The sequence below is a fragment of the Rhinopithecus roxellana genome, chromosome 5 (assembly GCF_007565055.1).
Source record: "Rhinopithecus roxellana isolate Shanxi Qingling chromosome 5, ASM756505v1, whole genome shotgun sequence".
NCBI classification, from domain to species: domain Eukaryota; kingdom Metazoa; phylum Chordata; class Mammalia; order Primates; family Cercopithecidae; genus Rhinopithecus; species Rhinopithecus roxellana.
Window position 1 is genome coordinate 132,001,443 of NC_044553.1, and position 16,167 is coordinate 132,017,609.

At 42.2% G+C, this 16,167-nt stretch overlaps 1 protein-coding gene across 3 annotated transcripts in view; it reads left to right on the forward strand.

The window, feature by feature from the left end:
* Positions 1 to 16,167, forward strand: part of ZNF410 (zinc finger protein 410) — a 42,662-nt gene that overhangs the window by 12,233 nt on the left and 14,262 nt on the right. For all 3 annotated transcript variants that reach the window (XM_010382617.2, XM_010382616.2, XM_010382618.2), the window contains exons 6-8: positions 4,559 to 4,709; positions 5,456 to 5,637; positions 9,852 to 9,941. In XM_010382617.2, coding sequence (XP_010380919.1) covers positions 4,559 to 4,709; positions 5,456 to 5,637; positions 9,852 to 9,941 — 423 coding nt within the window. The remainder of the gene's footprint in view (positions 1 to 4,558; positions 4,710 to 5,455; positions 5,638 to 9,851; positions 9,942 to 16,167) is intronic.

A 16,167-nucleotide genomic window follows, 5' to 3' on the forward strand; every position in this document is an offset into this window, starting at 1 on the left:
ATTAGCTGGGCATGGTGGCACATGCCTGTAATCCCAGCTACTTAGGAAGGCTGAGACAGGAGAATTGCTTGAACCCGGGAAGCGGAGATTACGGTGAGTTGAGATCGCACCACTGCACTCCAGCCTGGACAACAAGAGCGAAACTCGATCTCCCCCCCAAAAAAATCACCCCAAATATAAGACAGTCTTATTTTCCAACAAGGTGATTCCCTAAAAGCCTTTTTTTTCTCGTAACTTAGTTATGTAAACCTTTAGGCATGTAGATAAAATTAACACTATAGGTTGCTATTTGGAAACTTTATGATCTTGGTAATACATACTCATTTTATTTATTTATTTATTTTTTTGAGACCGAGTCTCTCTCTGTCGCCCAGGCTGGAATGCAGCAGTGCAATCTCAGCTCACTGCAAACTCAGCTTCCTGGGCTCAAGTGATTCTCTGCCTCAGCCTCCCGAGTAGCTGGGACTACATGTGCATGCCACCATGCCCACCTAATTTTTGTATTTTTAGTAGACACAGGGTTTCACCATGTTGGCCATGGCTGGTCTCAAATTCCTGACCCAAGGTGATCTGCCTGCCTTGGCCTTCCACAGTGCTGGGATTACAGGCGTGAGCCACTGCGCCTGCTCCCACATAAACATTTGAATCATATGAAATATATCCATATTGCTTTTACCCACTAACACAAGTTTGTCCAACTCACGGCTTGTGGGCCGGCCACATGTGGCCCAGGATGCCTTTGAATGCAGCCCAACACAAATTCGTAAACTTTCTTAAAACATTATGAGTTTTTTTTTTTTTAAAGCTCACCAGCTGTCGTTAGTGTTAGGTTTTTTTTTTTTTTTCTTTTTTTCTTTTTTTTTGAGACGGAGTCTTGCTCTGTTGCCCAGGCTGGAGTGCAGTGGTGCAGTCTCGGCTCACTGCAAGCTCCGCCTCCCGGGTTCATGCCATTCTCCTGCCTCAGCCTCCCAAGTAGCTGGGACTGCAGGCGCCTGCCACCACGCCTGGCTAATTTTTTTTTGTATTTTTAGTAGAGACGGGGTTTCACCATGTTAGCCAGGATGGTCTCAATCTCCTGACCTCGTGATCTGCCCACCTTGGCCTCCCAAAGTGCTGGGATTAAGGCATGAGCCACCACGCCTGGCCAGTATTAGTATATTTTATGTGTGGCCCAAGACATTTCTTCTTTCAGTGTGGCTCAGGGAAGCCAAAATATTGGACACCCTTGCACTAACATGTAACAAAGTGATTTTATTCAATATTTTAATGCATTTTTAACATAAATATCTTTGTCATTGTTGACACTGAAGTCAGTTTATGAGTCCTCTAGCATAGATTTTCAGAGCACATTATCTTCACTTACAATCTAAGTTGTTTGAAATACAGAAACATTTTAAGTTTGCTTAAGATGTTGTGTATTAGGTCAGCAAAGGCCTTTGGGCCAAATCCCCACCTGTTTTTTTTCTTTTGAGACGGAGTCTCTCTCTGTCGCCCAGGCTGGAGTGCAGTGGTGTGATCTTGGCTCACTGCAAGCTCTGCGCCCCAGGTTCATGCCATTCTCCTGCCTCAGCCTCCCGAGCAGCTGGGACTATAGGTGCCCACCACCACGCCCAGCTAATTTTTTGTATTTTTAGTAAAGACAAGGTTTCACTGTGTTAGCTAGGATGGTCTCAATCTCATGACCTCGTGATCCGCCCGCCTCAGCCACCCGAAGTGCCGGGATTACAGGCGTTAGCCACTGTGCCTGGCCTGCACCTGTTTTTATAATTAAAGTTTTAGAACATAGGCATCCACATTACTTACAAATTGTCTAAGGCTGCTACTATGGCAAAGCTGAGTCGTTGTAACAGAAACCATATGGCAGCCGGACGCAGTGGCTCACACCTGTAATCCCAGCACTTTGGGAGGCCAAGGTGGGCAGATCACTGGAGGTCAGGAGTTCAAGACCAGGGTGGCCAACATAGTAAAACTCAAATGCACTCTTTTCTGAGGGATTTTTTTTTTTAAGGGAAAAATTTGCCTTATATTTCTTTGAGCATATATTGATAATCTTCATTGTTGAGCAAGAGGAGTTTCAATAATTTCTTAGCCTTTCCTTATTCTATGTATTCATTTTTCCTATTTTATGATTATATTAACATTCTTATTATATCTATAAAACTGAATCCAGAAAGCCCCTACTATCACTGATTTGAATCACTGTATTAGCATGATGTTTCTGGCCGATGCAGTGGTTCACGCCTGTAATCCCAACACTGGGTGGCCAAGGCAGCTGGATCTGTTGCGCTTAGGAGACCAGCCTGGTCAACGTGGCAAAACCCCATCTCTACAAAAAAAAAAAAAAAAAGTAACCAGGTGTGGTGGTGCACACCTGTCTCTAGTCCCAGCTACTTGGGAGGCTGATGTGGGAGGATCTCCCGAGCTGGGGAGGTCGAGGTTGCAGTGAACTGAGATCATGCCACTGGATTCCAGCCTGGGCAACAAAATGAGACCCTGTCTCAAAAACAAAAACAAAAAAATTTAAAAGAAAAAAGCATGATGTTTAACAGACCTTTCATTAGAAATCAATTAGCTGGAGTTCTGGGGTTGGTGGGAAGATTCCTTCATGGCATATGTATTTTTGTGCTATATGTGTAGATATTTTTTAGGTAAGCACATTTTTAAAACTCTTGGGGCAATATTAAAGAAAAAGTTAATAGTAACTAGCAGGAAGCATCCTAGGTTCTGCTCTGACCTTGGAGCAATCAGCTTTATGACTAGTATTTGGTAAAGTATAGCAAGGAGAAGATTAGTAGATGGGACAGAAACTGCCTTTGATTAACCATCAGGTTCTAGGGGTTGTGATAGGTACAACATATATATTCTACTTTTGGCTATTGAGGGGGAAATTTGGAGATACAAATCTTTTTTTTTTTTTTTTTTTTTTTTTTTTTTTTTTTTTTTTTTTTTTTTTTTTTTTGAGACGGAGTCTCGCTCTGTCGCCTGGGCTGGAGTGCAGTGGCCGGTTCTCAGCTCACTGCAAGCTCCGCCTCCCGGGTTTATGCCATTCTCCTGCCTCAGCCTCCAAGTAGCTGGGACTACAGGCGCCCGCCACCTCGCCCGGCTAGTTTTTTGTATTTTTTAGTAGAGACGGGGTTTCACCGTGTTAGCCAGGATGGTCTCGATCTCCTGACCTCGTGATCCGCCCGTCTCGGCCTCCCAAAGTGCTGGGATTACAGGCTTGAGCCACCGCGCCCGGCGGAGATACAAATCTTATTGCTAAGGTGTATATAGTGGAAAGATACACTGCCTGCATATGCTCATAGCAGAATTAAATGACTATTAATTTTTTTCTCTATTGATGTTCAAGTATTTCTTGAAGAAAGTGAAAGGACCACCACCTACTAATCTGGAATTTATATAAAAATTTTTAACTGATTTTGTTTACATTTAAGGGAGGCACTTTATACTCCTCTCCTCACCTCTCTTTATTCTGTTGAACAAAACTGCAGTAGATATTTTCTCTTACTTTTTAAAATGTGGTTAGAAATTTGAATTTTGTATGCCTTAAGTATTTTATAACTAAAGAAGGGTGGTACAGGAAATTGGAAGGTGGTGCTTAGTTTCCAGAATGACAGGAAATGGCCAAATTCATTTCAGAAGATGGAAATCCAAAAATGGCTATCTGTCAAAGAAAGCCCACACTGAACCAGAATGACTATTTCTCCTTAAAATACAGTGGGATTTTTTGTTTGTTTGTGTTTGAAACAGGGTCTTACTCTGTTGCCCAGACTGGAGTGCAGTGGTGCAATCTCGGCTCACTGCAGCCTCCGCCTCCCGGACACAAGCAAAATACAGTGTTTTTAACTACTCAGAACTTTGTCATCTTTGTAGCATACTACTCAGGGATAGTGTTGCTATCTCTGCTTCTCCACCAAACTGTAATGCAAAGTGGGTTTAATTCTGCTTTCTAAGATTTGTAATAGCAAACCATTTTGTATATCTCTTAAATTTGTCAAAGAGGCCTAGTCTTGTGAAACAAAGCATGATAGTTTTTGGTAGTTTTTCCTGGAGTAAGGGGATAAATATGTAGAACACTTGCATTTCTATTGTTTTGTTATATTTATTTATTTATTGACAGATTCTTGCTCTGTCACCCAGGCTGGAGTACAGTGGTGCAGTCATAGCTCACTATAGCATCAATCTCCCAGGCTTAAGTGATCTTCCTGCCTCAGCCTTGGAGCCTCAACTAGAGGCCTGTGCCACCATGCCTGGTTAATTTTTGCGTTTGTTTGTGTTTTGTAAAGATACGGTTTCACCACGTTGCCCATGCTAGTCTCAGAACTCCTGGGCTCAAGCAGTCCCCCCAGCTTGGCTTCCCAAGTGCTTGGGATTATAGGTGTGAGCACCACGCCTGGCCCAGTTTCTGCTGTTAAGTGCGTACACGGAGGACTGAGGAAGATGAAGATAGATATCTGATTAATGATCTCTAGGAGGAAAACATAGGAGCTTTATTGTTTGAGCCTAAGTATCTGAGTAGGGTCCTTTGCTGGATTATAAATATGTGACTCTGTTACAGGAGAAAATGTCCACCTTGGTTCTGGTGATGGGCAACCAAAAGATTCTGGGCCCCTTCCTCAGGTGGAAAAGAAGCTCAAGTGTACAGTTGAAGGCTGTGACCGGACATTTGTATGGCCAGCTCACTTTAAATACCACCTCAAGACTCATCGGTGAGCAAATCTGAGATCTCATATTTGGATATATGTTGATGCAAAAGTTGATTCTTCCAGAGGAGCTTGTCCCTCAGGTTGACAGATTACAGGAAAATAGGGACTCCAGTTAACTTCTAGTTAAGATTTGCATTGTCTCATTTATCTCATTCTTGATAAATATTTAATAAGACATTTGGGACCTAAAGACCTTAAACCAAGAGTTCTCAAATTTTATTATAAAACATATTTCCTTTGAGAACTTAAAAGTAACAAGTAAGCATGGGCTCCTGCCTTGAACCTATGAAATCAGTTTAAGGGGTGGTGCTAGGCATCTGTAGTTTTTTGATTTTTTTTTTTTTTTAAAGACACAGGATCTCACCCAGGCTGGAGTACAGTGGCGCCATCATAGCTCACTGCAGTCTCAAACTCCTGTGCTCAAGTCATCTTCCTACCTCAGCCTCAGTTGGGATTACAGACTTGCACCACCACACCTGGCTAATTAAAAAAATTTTTTTTTTGAGACAAGGTCTCGCTATGTTGCCCAAGCTGTGCTCAAGTAATCTTCCTGCCTCAGCCTCCAGAGTAGCTGGGATTACAGGCTGTGAGCCACCACCCAGCTGTAGTTTTAACAAAGTCTTCAGTTGATTCTGATATATCCAGTTTTTGGACTTACTGTTTGCCTTGAGAGTCAATAGGGGCTTTGACTTGTCATCTCTAGCAAAGAGTATTTTCAGATATTTTTGCTTATGTGATTATTTTTGCAGAAATGACCGCTCCTTCATCTGTCCTGCAGAAGGTTGTGGGAAAAGCTTCTATGTGCTGCAGAGGCTGAAGGTGCACATGAGGACCCACAATGGAGAGAAGCCCTTTATGTGCCATGAGTCTGGCTGTGGTAAGCAGTTTACTACAGCTGGAAACCTGAAGAACCACCGGCGCATTCACACAGGTATGTGTAGCACCAACATTCCTTTGGGCAGTCTACTCCTTGGCTCTGCATGTTTGCCTATCCTTAGGAAAAACTCAAGTGGGAATAGAAATGAAGGTCTGGGGTTGTTGCTACAACTCTGAAGATGGGATTTCTTTTTCAAATGACTTGTGGCACTTATAATAATATTTATTGTATTTTTACCTGTGTGTTTAGAGTGGACGATGTTGATTTCTGTCTCCAGGAGCCTAACCTGTAGGGAGAGTTGTAAGACCTTTTCAGACAATAATGATGTGGGGAGATCTGGACAAAATCAGTCTGTGTTCAAATCTTTCTGAACACTGCGCAGTTAAGATTTTGGGCAGTAACATTTATTGAGTCACACAAATCATGCAGAACCTGTTCTAGGCACTAAATGGGGCAGGGTGGGAAAAAATACAAAAGATAAGATATAATCCCCGACTTTCTCGTTAGAGCCTCACAACATGAGAAACAGAATAGAGAAGTTAATTATTCTGGGTCACACAGCATGTTAATATCACAGGAACAAAATAAAGATTCCTTGACTCATAGTCTAAGAGTCTAAGGGTGATTTTCCAAGCCACTTGGTCTAGCATGTTCTAGTCTCTAGCCAAAGTGTAATCACTGAACCCAGACCACTCTTAAAATGTGTAACTATTCTTCCCCACTTTCGTTGACTCTTCTTGATTCTTGCATTGGTAAAATGACAGCAGGTAAAATTAAAAGGCGAATATATATATGGCATATATAATAAAAACATAAGGTATATGTAAAATATAAAAATAAAAGGCATATATATAATATACTTTTTTTTGTTTTTTGTTTGTTTGTTGGTTTGTTTGAGACAGAGTCTTGCTGTGTCGCCAGGCTAGAGTGCAGTGGTGAGATCTTGGCTCACTGCAAGCCCCGCCTTCTAGGTTCACGCCATTCTCCTGCCTCAGCCTCCCCATTAGCTGGGACTACAGACACCCGCCACCACGCCCAGCTAATTTTGTGTGTGTGTGTGTGTGTGTGTCTGTTTAGTAGAGACGGGGTTTCACCATATTAGGTAGGATGGTCTCGATCTCCTGACCTTGTGATCTGCCCGTCTCAGCCTCCCAAAGTGCTGGGATTACAGGCGTGAGCCACTGCGCCCAGCCTATACTGTTTTTTAAAATTAGTCAAATGCGGTAGTGAGAAGAGGGGAAAAAGTAAAACAAGGCACTTGATCTATAACTGTGAACATCAGTTGAGATAACTCACTACCTTCGGACCAGCCCTTTGTTGTAGCATTTGATAACACTGAACATCTTCTTAAAAAGCTTACTTTTTTTCTTATTTATTTATTTTTGAGACAGAGTCTTACTCTGTCACCCAGGCTGGAGTGCAGTGATGTGATCTCAGCTCACTGCAACCTCTGCCTCTTGCGTTCAAGCTTTTCTCGTGCCTCAGCCTCCCAGTAGCTGGGATTACAGGTGTGCACTACCATGCCCAGACAATTGTATTTCTAGTAGAGACCGGGTTTTGCCATGTTGGCCAGGCTGTTCTCGAACTCCTAACCTCAAGTGATCTGCTGACCTTGCCCTTCCAAAGTGCTGAGATTACATATGTGAACCACCACACCCAGCCTTAAAATGCTTTTACTTCAAAATATGGCCTGATTTTCCTGTTTTTTTTGTTTTTTGTTTTTCTCTTTCTAATTCTTTCTGACTTTTATCTCTGTTAATCTCTGAATTTTTCACCAGTTTCAGAATTTCTCGTTCCTTCTCTTTTACTCAGTGCACTCTCTTGTCATAATCTCAGACCTCAATTTAATTATTTCTCCCTAGATGCCTCACAGATCTGAATCTCAAGAATAATTAATAATAATAAAAGTTAGCATTTGTTGAGGCACTTTAATATGTACCAACCACATATATATTATCTCATTTGATCTTTAAGGTAACTTTATGCCTTAGATACTGTACTTATTGATAAAGGAACAGAAGGTTAGAGAGAGAAGTAACTTGCCCAATATCATGCAGGTAGGAAATGGCAGAGCTGGAATTTGAATTCTGATATGATCCCAAAGCTCTTTCAAGGATTTTATATTTAAATGCTGACAACTCAGTTTATCTCAAATGTCAAAACTGACCTCAAATCTTTATTAGTAGTATTGATAGTAATTAAAGCTGCAGTTCAGGTCGGGCGCAGTGGCTCACACCTGTAATCCCAGCGCTTTGGGAGACTGAGGCGAGCAGATCACTTGAGGGCAGGAGTTCGAGACCAGCCTGGTCAACACAGTGAAATCCCCCATCTCTACTAAAAATACAATTAGCCAGGCATGGTGATGGGTGCCTGTAAACCCAGTTACTCAGGAGGCTGAGGCAGGAGAATTGCTTGAACCCGGGAGTTAGAGGTTGCAGTGAGCCAAGATCGTGCTACTACACTCCAGCCTAGGAGACAGAGCAAGACTCCATCTCAAAAGAACAATTTTGACTGGGTACAGTGGCTCATGCCTGTAATCCCAGCACTTTGGGAGGCCAAGGTGAGTGGATCATCTGAGGTCAGGAGTTCCAGACCAGCCTGAGCAACATGGTGAAATCCCATCTCTACTAAAAATACAAAAATTAGCTGGGGCATGGTGGCACATGCCTGTAATCCCAGCTACTAGGGAGGCTGAGGCAGGAGAATCGCTTGAACCCAGGAGGCAGAGGATGCAGTGAGTGGAGATCATGCCATTGTACTCCAGACTGGGCAACAAGAGCAAAACTCTGTCTCAAAAAAAAAAAAAAAGTAAATAGAGCTGCTAATTCAGTGACTTACTATGAGGGCTTACTATGTGCCAGGCACCATGCTGAATATTTACCTGGTATTATCTCATTTAATCCTCAAAACACTTTTGAAATTGTATTATCTCCATATTATAGATGAAAAGCTGATTTTTAAAGAGATTAAACACCTTCCCCATACAAATAAGTGGTGGTGCCAGGATTTGAAGTCAGAATTGGATTAACAGACCCCAAAGGCCATGTTTTTCACCATTTTGCTGCATTGTCTTTTAAACCTGTTCCTTCTCCTGTGTCCCTTATCCCAGTGAAATAACCATCCTTTCAAGTTTCCAAATAGGTATATCCCCTAACCAGCTTGATGCAGATTATTTCATGCCATTACATTCTTATGTAGAATCTTTTTCTAAATCCTTTTCATATTTTTAGTTCTTTAGTTACTGCCTTCTTTTGAAACATTTGACCTTGTAATTACTAAAATGTTCTGTTTTCTTGACATTTGTTCTGTTACATATATTAATATATTGTTCATTCTTTCAATAACTTTTGAGTACCTAGCATTCTGGGGTAGGGATGAGTATACAAATAAAGCATTGAAAAAAGCTACCGCTGGAGAATCGCAAACATTAAACTGTGTGGTACAGCCTAAAAGAATAATATAATCTAGCAGTGCTGTTCCCTTCTAGAAAGCTCAGCTCCCGTAATGTCACTGTGCCAGCCTTACTTGCCATTTTCTGAACTTTCCCTGGGCCCTCTCAGTTTCAAGGCTCTGCTCACACTATTCCTTGTGCCTGAAATTTCCTTCCATCCTTGTCATCTTTTAGATGAACTCAAATTCAGCTGCTTAAAAAATTACTGCAAGGGAGCACTTTTTTTTCTTTTATGAATTCATTTGTCTGTCTCACACTGGTCTGTGAACTTTAGAGGATAGAGACTGCATCTTTTTTGTTTTGATTTTTTTTTTCTTTTTTGAGACAGGGTCTCACTGTCTATCTATAGCACAGGCTTGAGCCCAGGAATTTGAGATCAGCCTGGGAAACATAGTGAGACTTCATCTCCAAAAAAATTATACTTTTAGATGGATCTAGAAACTGAATCATAAAGAAAATTGATATAAGGTAAAAATCCTGACCGCATATACAGTATTAATCTTGATATCCTCAGAGGGTGGGAATCACTGAAGAAGGTAGGTTAATGCAACTCTCTAGCTCTTGGGCCAGGAGGGAGAAGGAAGTATAGGCTTAGAGGCAGCCATTCCAAGGAAAAGGGCAAGGCTGTCAGTGGGATGTATACTAAAAGATCATTGAGAGGCAACACTTGCTAGGTAGCCCAGTTAAAATTATAACATGAATTAAATAAATCAGAGTAGGTAAGTCATTCGACTCTGAATAAAGTTGGTGGGAAAAGAGAGTAACAGGTAATCAGTTCATCAGAAGACTGAATCTTTATCTCATTTTCTGTCTCTAGGAGAGAAACCTTTCCTTTGTGAAGCCCAAGGATGTGGTCGTTCCTTTGCTGAGTATTCTAGCCTCCGAAAACATCTGGTGGTTCACTCAGGTATCAGAACCTTTGCCATTCATAGATTTTAGGAAAAGTAGACAAAAGAATAAAAGGGTTGTGGGGGTGATATAAAGACATCTAAAAAGAAACAAACTGTTCACTATAAAGATAGAAAGCTTCTCATCATCGTGATGGAATCAGAAATCTAGGCCCTTAATTCTTATAATTAAGGGGGAGAAACTTCTATTATTTTCAGCTGTGTTTCTAATACAGCCTTTTTTTGAACAGCAAATTTGTTTGGCACTCTGCTGGGTGCTTTATAAGTTACATGAAACGTGGACGCTCCTCTTTAGGAACTGATGTTTTTATCCTTGGGGAGGATTTCATATCAGAAGAAAGTAAAAAAAATTGATATAAGTTGTAGCAGCACCAGTAATATTACTGCCTTCTGAGCAGGTGTTAGTGATCCTGCTTGAGTCACCATTTTGGCAGAAACTGTGCCTTTGGCAAATAGAACCACAAACCTTATCATTGCAGATGTGAAGAAGAGAAGAGAGGAGTAAGATTTAGCGACCCATTTTCTGTTTGGAGCCTTAAATTAATTCCCTGCAATTCTGTCAGTTTGCTCACTCTGCAGGTATATCTCATCTTCTCAACCAGAAGTCAGGTACAGCCCAGGGAAAAACCTGTATCTTGTTAGAAGGACTTTTTTTCCTGTAGGACATGGTGATTTACTTGGAAAACAAGATGGGGAAGGTAGTTTAAGAAGGGCCTAGAATGTCAGAAAGGAGAGTTTGTGGAGCCTACTGGAAGTACAACCGGATGAAAACTTGGCTTACTGAAGGTTAATCTGGCAGTGATGCAGAAGCTAAACTAAAACAGGAAGAGATGAGAAGACTTTTTTTCAGTCTGGTCAAGAAGTCTGCTCCAGTGTAGTGGCAGGGAGCATGGAAAGAGACCCAGTGAAAGAATCTGTTCAACTCCACAAATGATTGGCTATAAAGTGATACAGAAATGGGAGGCAGCAGGTGAGGATTATTGATTCAAGAAGCATGGTAGTGGCCGGGTATGGTGGCTTATGCCTGTAATTCCAGCACTTTGGGAGGCCGAGGCGGGTGGATCACTTGAGGTTAGGAGTTTGAGACCAGCCTGGCCAACATGGTGAAATCCTGCTGAGATCAGCCTACTAAAAAAATGCAAAATTTTCTGGGCGTTGCAGCACATGCCTGTAATCCCAGTTACTTGGGAGGCTGAGGCAGGAGAATTGCTTGAGCCTGGGAGGCAGAGGTTGCAGTGAGCCGAGATTGTGCCATTACACTCCAGCCTGGGCAACAAGAGTGAAACTCCGTCTCAAAAGAAAAAAGAAGCATGGTAGTTTCAGGAGGTTGAGGCTGCAGTGAGTTGTGATTGTGCCACCGCACTCCAGCCTGGATGACCAGGGGAGACCTTGTCTCAAAAAAAAAAAAAAAAAAAAAAGTGGTAGTGAAGATAAGGAGGAAAAGGGGGCTTTCCAGTTGTCAGGGTGACTCACATATTTATGAGGGGTTAGAAAAGTGTTGGATGATGAGTGCTAGAGGGGGTCTGTAGACTAGCCTTGTAAGTTCGTTGGGGGTGAGAAAAAAAAAATTCCTGGCGTACAACAGCTGTTTAGAATTTGTTGATTGAGTGAACGAATTGGAATGAATAAAAGGATTGCTAAGTAACAGTGAGTGAGGAGATAGCTGAGAGTAAGTAGCATAACTTTTTTTAGTAGATGTTCAGATTTTATTACTTTTTTCTGCTGCTGCTCAACAATTTAAAACCTGGACACTGGAGAAAATAGGTGATGGAGGTTAATCAGAACAGAGGCTTGCTGAGTAAGAGATGAACTCAAGGAGGAGAGGGATTCTAGAATGGAATCAGGTCATTGTTGAATGACGGGCCATGGGAAACAAGGGGAAGCCAGAACATGACAAGTAGAAAGGAGGAACTGGAAGTTACTTATGAGGAAAGCAAGCTACTGCAGCAGGAGCAAGGAAGTTGGAGATTACAATCAGGAATGTACATTTCAGAGTTGAGATATTAGGAGTGGAGCAGTGTTTTAATATGATGACAGGTTCTAAGCAGCGGTGGCAAACTGGTATCCTGTAGGCTAGATGTGGACTTCGGATGTGTTTTGCTTGGATTGTAGAGCATTTTTATTTTACTTTACTGTGTCAGATTATGTGAAAGATTCACCAAAGTAGAGACTTTTTTTTTTTTACATAGCAACAGTGGTGTTATACCTATCAAAATTAATAATTCCTTGGTTTTATCTTATAACCAATGTTCAGTTTTTTCTACTTGTTTCGAAAATTTCTTTTAAAGTTGGTTTGTTTAAATCAGGATCCAACAAGATCCAGTATTATACTAGGTTATTAAGTCTTTAAAACTCTAGATCTTTCTACATGGAGTTTTTGTTGTTGTTTGTTTTCTTTTTTTTTTCATAGTGTTGTTGCAAAACAGAGTCAGTTGAGTCCTGTAGAATACCCCACATTCTGGATGTGTTGGTTTGCTTCCATTTATGTCATTTAACTTGTTTCCCTACATTTCCTATAAATGTAAGTAAGCTCTAAAAGCTTCAAAGTTTGGAAGTTTTGGGCAAGAATATGTGAGAGATGGTTCTGTGTGCTTCATTTTGTGTCACATCAGGAAGCTCACAGTGCTTGGTTGTCAAAATTGATCCATGGGTTCAGCTGGCCTAATCCCTGTATTGTAAAGTTCCCTATGAACCTTTCACTTTCTCTTTTTTTTTGCGGGGGGGACAGTTACTACTCTGTTGTCCAGGCGAGAGTGCAGTGGCATGATCTTGGCTCACTGCAGCCTCCACCTCCTGAGTTCAAGCAATTCTCCTGTCTCAGCCACCTGAGTAGCTGGTATTACAGGCGCATGCCACTACGCCCCACTGGTTTTTATATTTTTACTAGAGATAGGGTTTCACCATGTGGCCAGGCTGGTCTTGAACTCCTGACCTCAAGTGTTCTGCCTTCCTTGGCCTCCCAGAGTGCTGGGATTAACAGGCATGTGCCACTGCACCGAGCCAACCTTTCACCTTTTGATTTCATTCCTAAATGATGCCCGAATCCCTTATTCATTAAGGATTGTAAAATGGTGGTTTTTCTTATTCATTTACTCTTTCCACATTAGGTGGAATTCTTCTGTACTGTGGGACTCTGTAGTTGGACTCTTTTCCACTAATATCAAGTAGGGCTATTTGATCATTTGCATAGCCAAGGCAGGATCAATGTGTAATTCTTTTAATTGTGAATTTTGAGAATCAGGAATTGATGCTCTAGTTACTTCTAGTATTTCATGTTTGATGCTATTTCAAATGAAATGTTTCCTTGATTTTATTTTTGAGTTGTTCATTGCTAGTATGTAGAAATATAATTGAATTTTGTACATTGATCTTGCAACCTTGGTAAGTGCTTGAGTTTTAGTAGTTCTTTTTTTTTTTTCCTTCCAGCTTTTTAGTTCAGGGGTACATGTGCAGGATGTGCAGGTTTGTTACATAGGTAAACGTGTCTTTTACCATGGTGGTTTGCTGCACAGATCATCCCATCACCTAGATACTAAGCCCAGCGTCTATTAGTTATTCTTCCTGATGCTCTCCCCCTCCTCCTACACCCCATTTTTTTCTTTTCTGTTTATTTTTTTAGAGACAAAGTCTCACTCTATTGCTCAGGCTAGAGTGCAGTGGCACCATCATAACCCACCGAAGCCTTTGAACTCCTGGGAACAAGTGATCTTCCCACCTCAGCCTCCCCAATAGCTGGGACTGAGGCAGAAATTTAAAAATAAATATGCATTCATTCACTCCAAGAAAAGTAACAGGCAAGGCAAAGGTTAAAAAGAAAAGAATAAGTTTTCCTCTGCGTAGCAAGCTCACTTCAAGGACAGTTAAAAGGTAACGCTGTTTGAGAAGCCAAGGCCAAAAGCTTGACTCCAGACACCCCCTCTTCCAGAGCAAGGTTGAAGGAAAAAAAAAAGAGAGAAAGACAAATTCCTTTACTGTTACTCATTTCCCTGGCTTCTTAAGCATAACTATGTTTTTCAAATGTCTGTATTTAGCCAGTTCTTATTTTTCTTTCAATGCAGTTACAAGGCCACCAGCTTTGCAAGGCCACAAGTTATGCTATGCTATAGATTATGTGACCTGTCACGATTAACTGCTTTTGTTTTACTTTTGTAAGTCTGTTTATAAAAACCCCACTCCATCTTTGTTTAATGCTCAGCTTTTTGGATGTGAATCCACTGAGCTGGTGCGTCCATAAAATAAACAATCCTCCCGTTCTCCATATCAGCCTCTCCAGTCCTTAATTTCCCACAACAGGACTACAGGCTCACACCACCACATCTAGCTAATTTCTATTTTTTTTGTAGAAATGGAGTCTTTTTGTGTTGCCTGGGCTGGTCCTGAACTCCTGGCCTCAAGTGATATTCCCACCTTGGCCTCCCAAAGTGTTGGGATTACAGGCATGAGCCACCACACCTGGCTGAGTTTTAGTAGTTAGTAGTTTTTAAAAAACAGATTTTTTAGTGTTTTCTACATAAAAGATCATGTCATCTGAGATTAAAGATAGTTTTGCTTCTCCCTTTCCAATCTAGGTGCCTTTAATTTCCTTTCTTTTCTTTTCTTTTTTTTTTTTTTTTGGGACATGGTCTCCCTCTGTTGCTCAGTTTGGAGTGCAGTAGCATGATCATGGCTCACTACAGCCTCGACCTCCTGGGCTCGGGCAGTTCTTCCACATCAGCCTCCCAAGGCTGAGACTATAGGCGCATGCCTAGCTTTTTTTTTTTTTTTTTTTTTTTTGAGTCTCACTGTGTTGCCCAGGCTGGAGTGCAGTGGCACAGTCTCAGCTCACTGCAGTCTCCACCTCCCAGGTTCAAGTGATTCTTCTGCCTCAGCCTCCCGAGTACTGGGATTACAGGCATGCACCACCACGCCCAGGTAATTTTTGTATTTTTGGTAGAGACAGGTTTTCAACATGTTGACCAGGCTAGTCTGGAACTCCTGACCTCAAGTCATCTGCCCACCTCGGCCTACCAAAGTGGTGGGATTACAGGCATGAGCCACCATGCCTGGCCCCCAGCTAGTTTTTTTTTTTTTTTTTTTTTGAGACGGAGTCTCGCTCCATCACCCAGGCTGGAGTGCAGTAGCCGGATCTCAGCTCACTGCAAGCTCTGCCCTCCCGGGTTTACACCATTCTCCTGCCTTAGCCTCCCGAGTAGCTGGGACTACAGGCGCCCGCCACCTCGCCCGGCTAGTTTTTTGTATTTTTTAGTAGAGACGAGGTTTCACCGTGTTCGCCAGGATGGTCCTGATCTCCTGACCTCGTGATCCGCCTACCTCGGCCTCCCAAAGTGCTGGGATTACAGGCTTGAGCCACTGCGCCTGGCTCCCAGCTAGGTTTTTAAAAAATTTTTACAGAGACAGGGTCTTGCCATGTTGCCCAGGCTGGTTTGACACTTCCTGTCTCAGCCTTCCAATGTTGGGATGACAGGCATGAGCCACTGCACCTGGCCTTAACTTCCTTTTTTTTTTTTTTGGAGACTGAGTCTCGCACTGTCGCCCAGGCTGGAGTGCAATGGTGTAATCTCAGTTTACTGCAGCCTCTGCCTCCTGGGTTCAAGAGATCCTCTTGCCTCAGCCTCCCGAGAAGCTGGAATTACACACGTGAGCCACCACACCTGGATAATTTTGTATTTTTAGTAGAGACGGGGTTTCAGCATGTTGGCCAGGCTGGTCTTGAACTCCTGACCTCAGGTAATCCACCCATCTTGGCCTCCCAAAGTGCTGAGATTACAGGCGTGAGCCATCGCACCTGGCCTAATTTCTTTTTCTGGCTAGAACCTTCAGTAAAATGTTGAATAGAAGTGGTGAGGCCGGGCGCAGTGACTCACACTTGTAATCCCAATGCTTTGGGAGGCTGAGGCAGGCAGATCATCTGAGGTCAGGAATTCGAGACCAGCCTGGCCAACATGGTGAAACCCCGTCTCTACTAAAAATACAAAATTATCCAGATGTGGTAGCTCATGCCTGTAATCCCAGCTACTCAGGTGGCTGAGGCATGAGAATTGCTTAAACCCAGGAGGCAGAGGTTGCAGTGAGCCAAGATCATACCACTGCACTCTGACCTGGGCGATACAGTGAGACTCTGTTTCAAAAAAAAAAAAAAAAAAAAAAAAAGGGTGAGAGTATGCATCCTTGTCTTTTTCCTAGTCTTAGGGGAAAAGCATTTATTCTTTCATGAATAATTTTTTT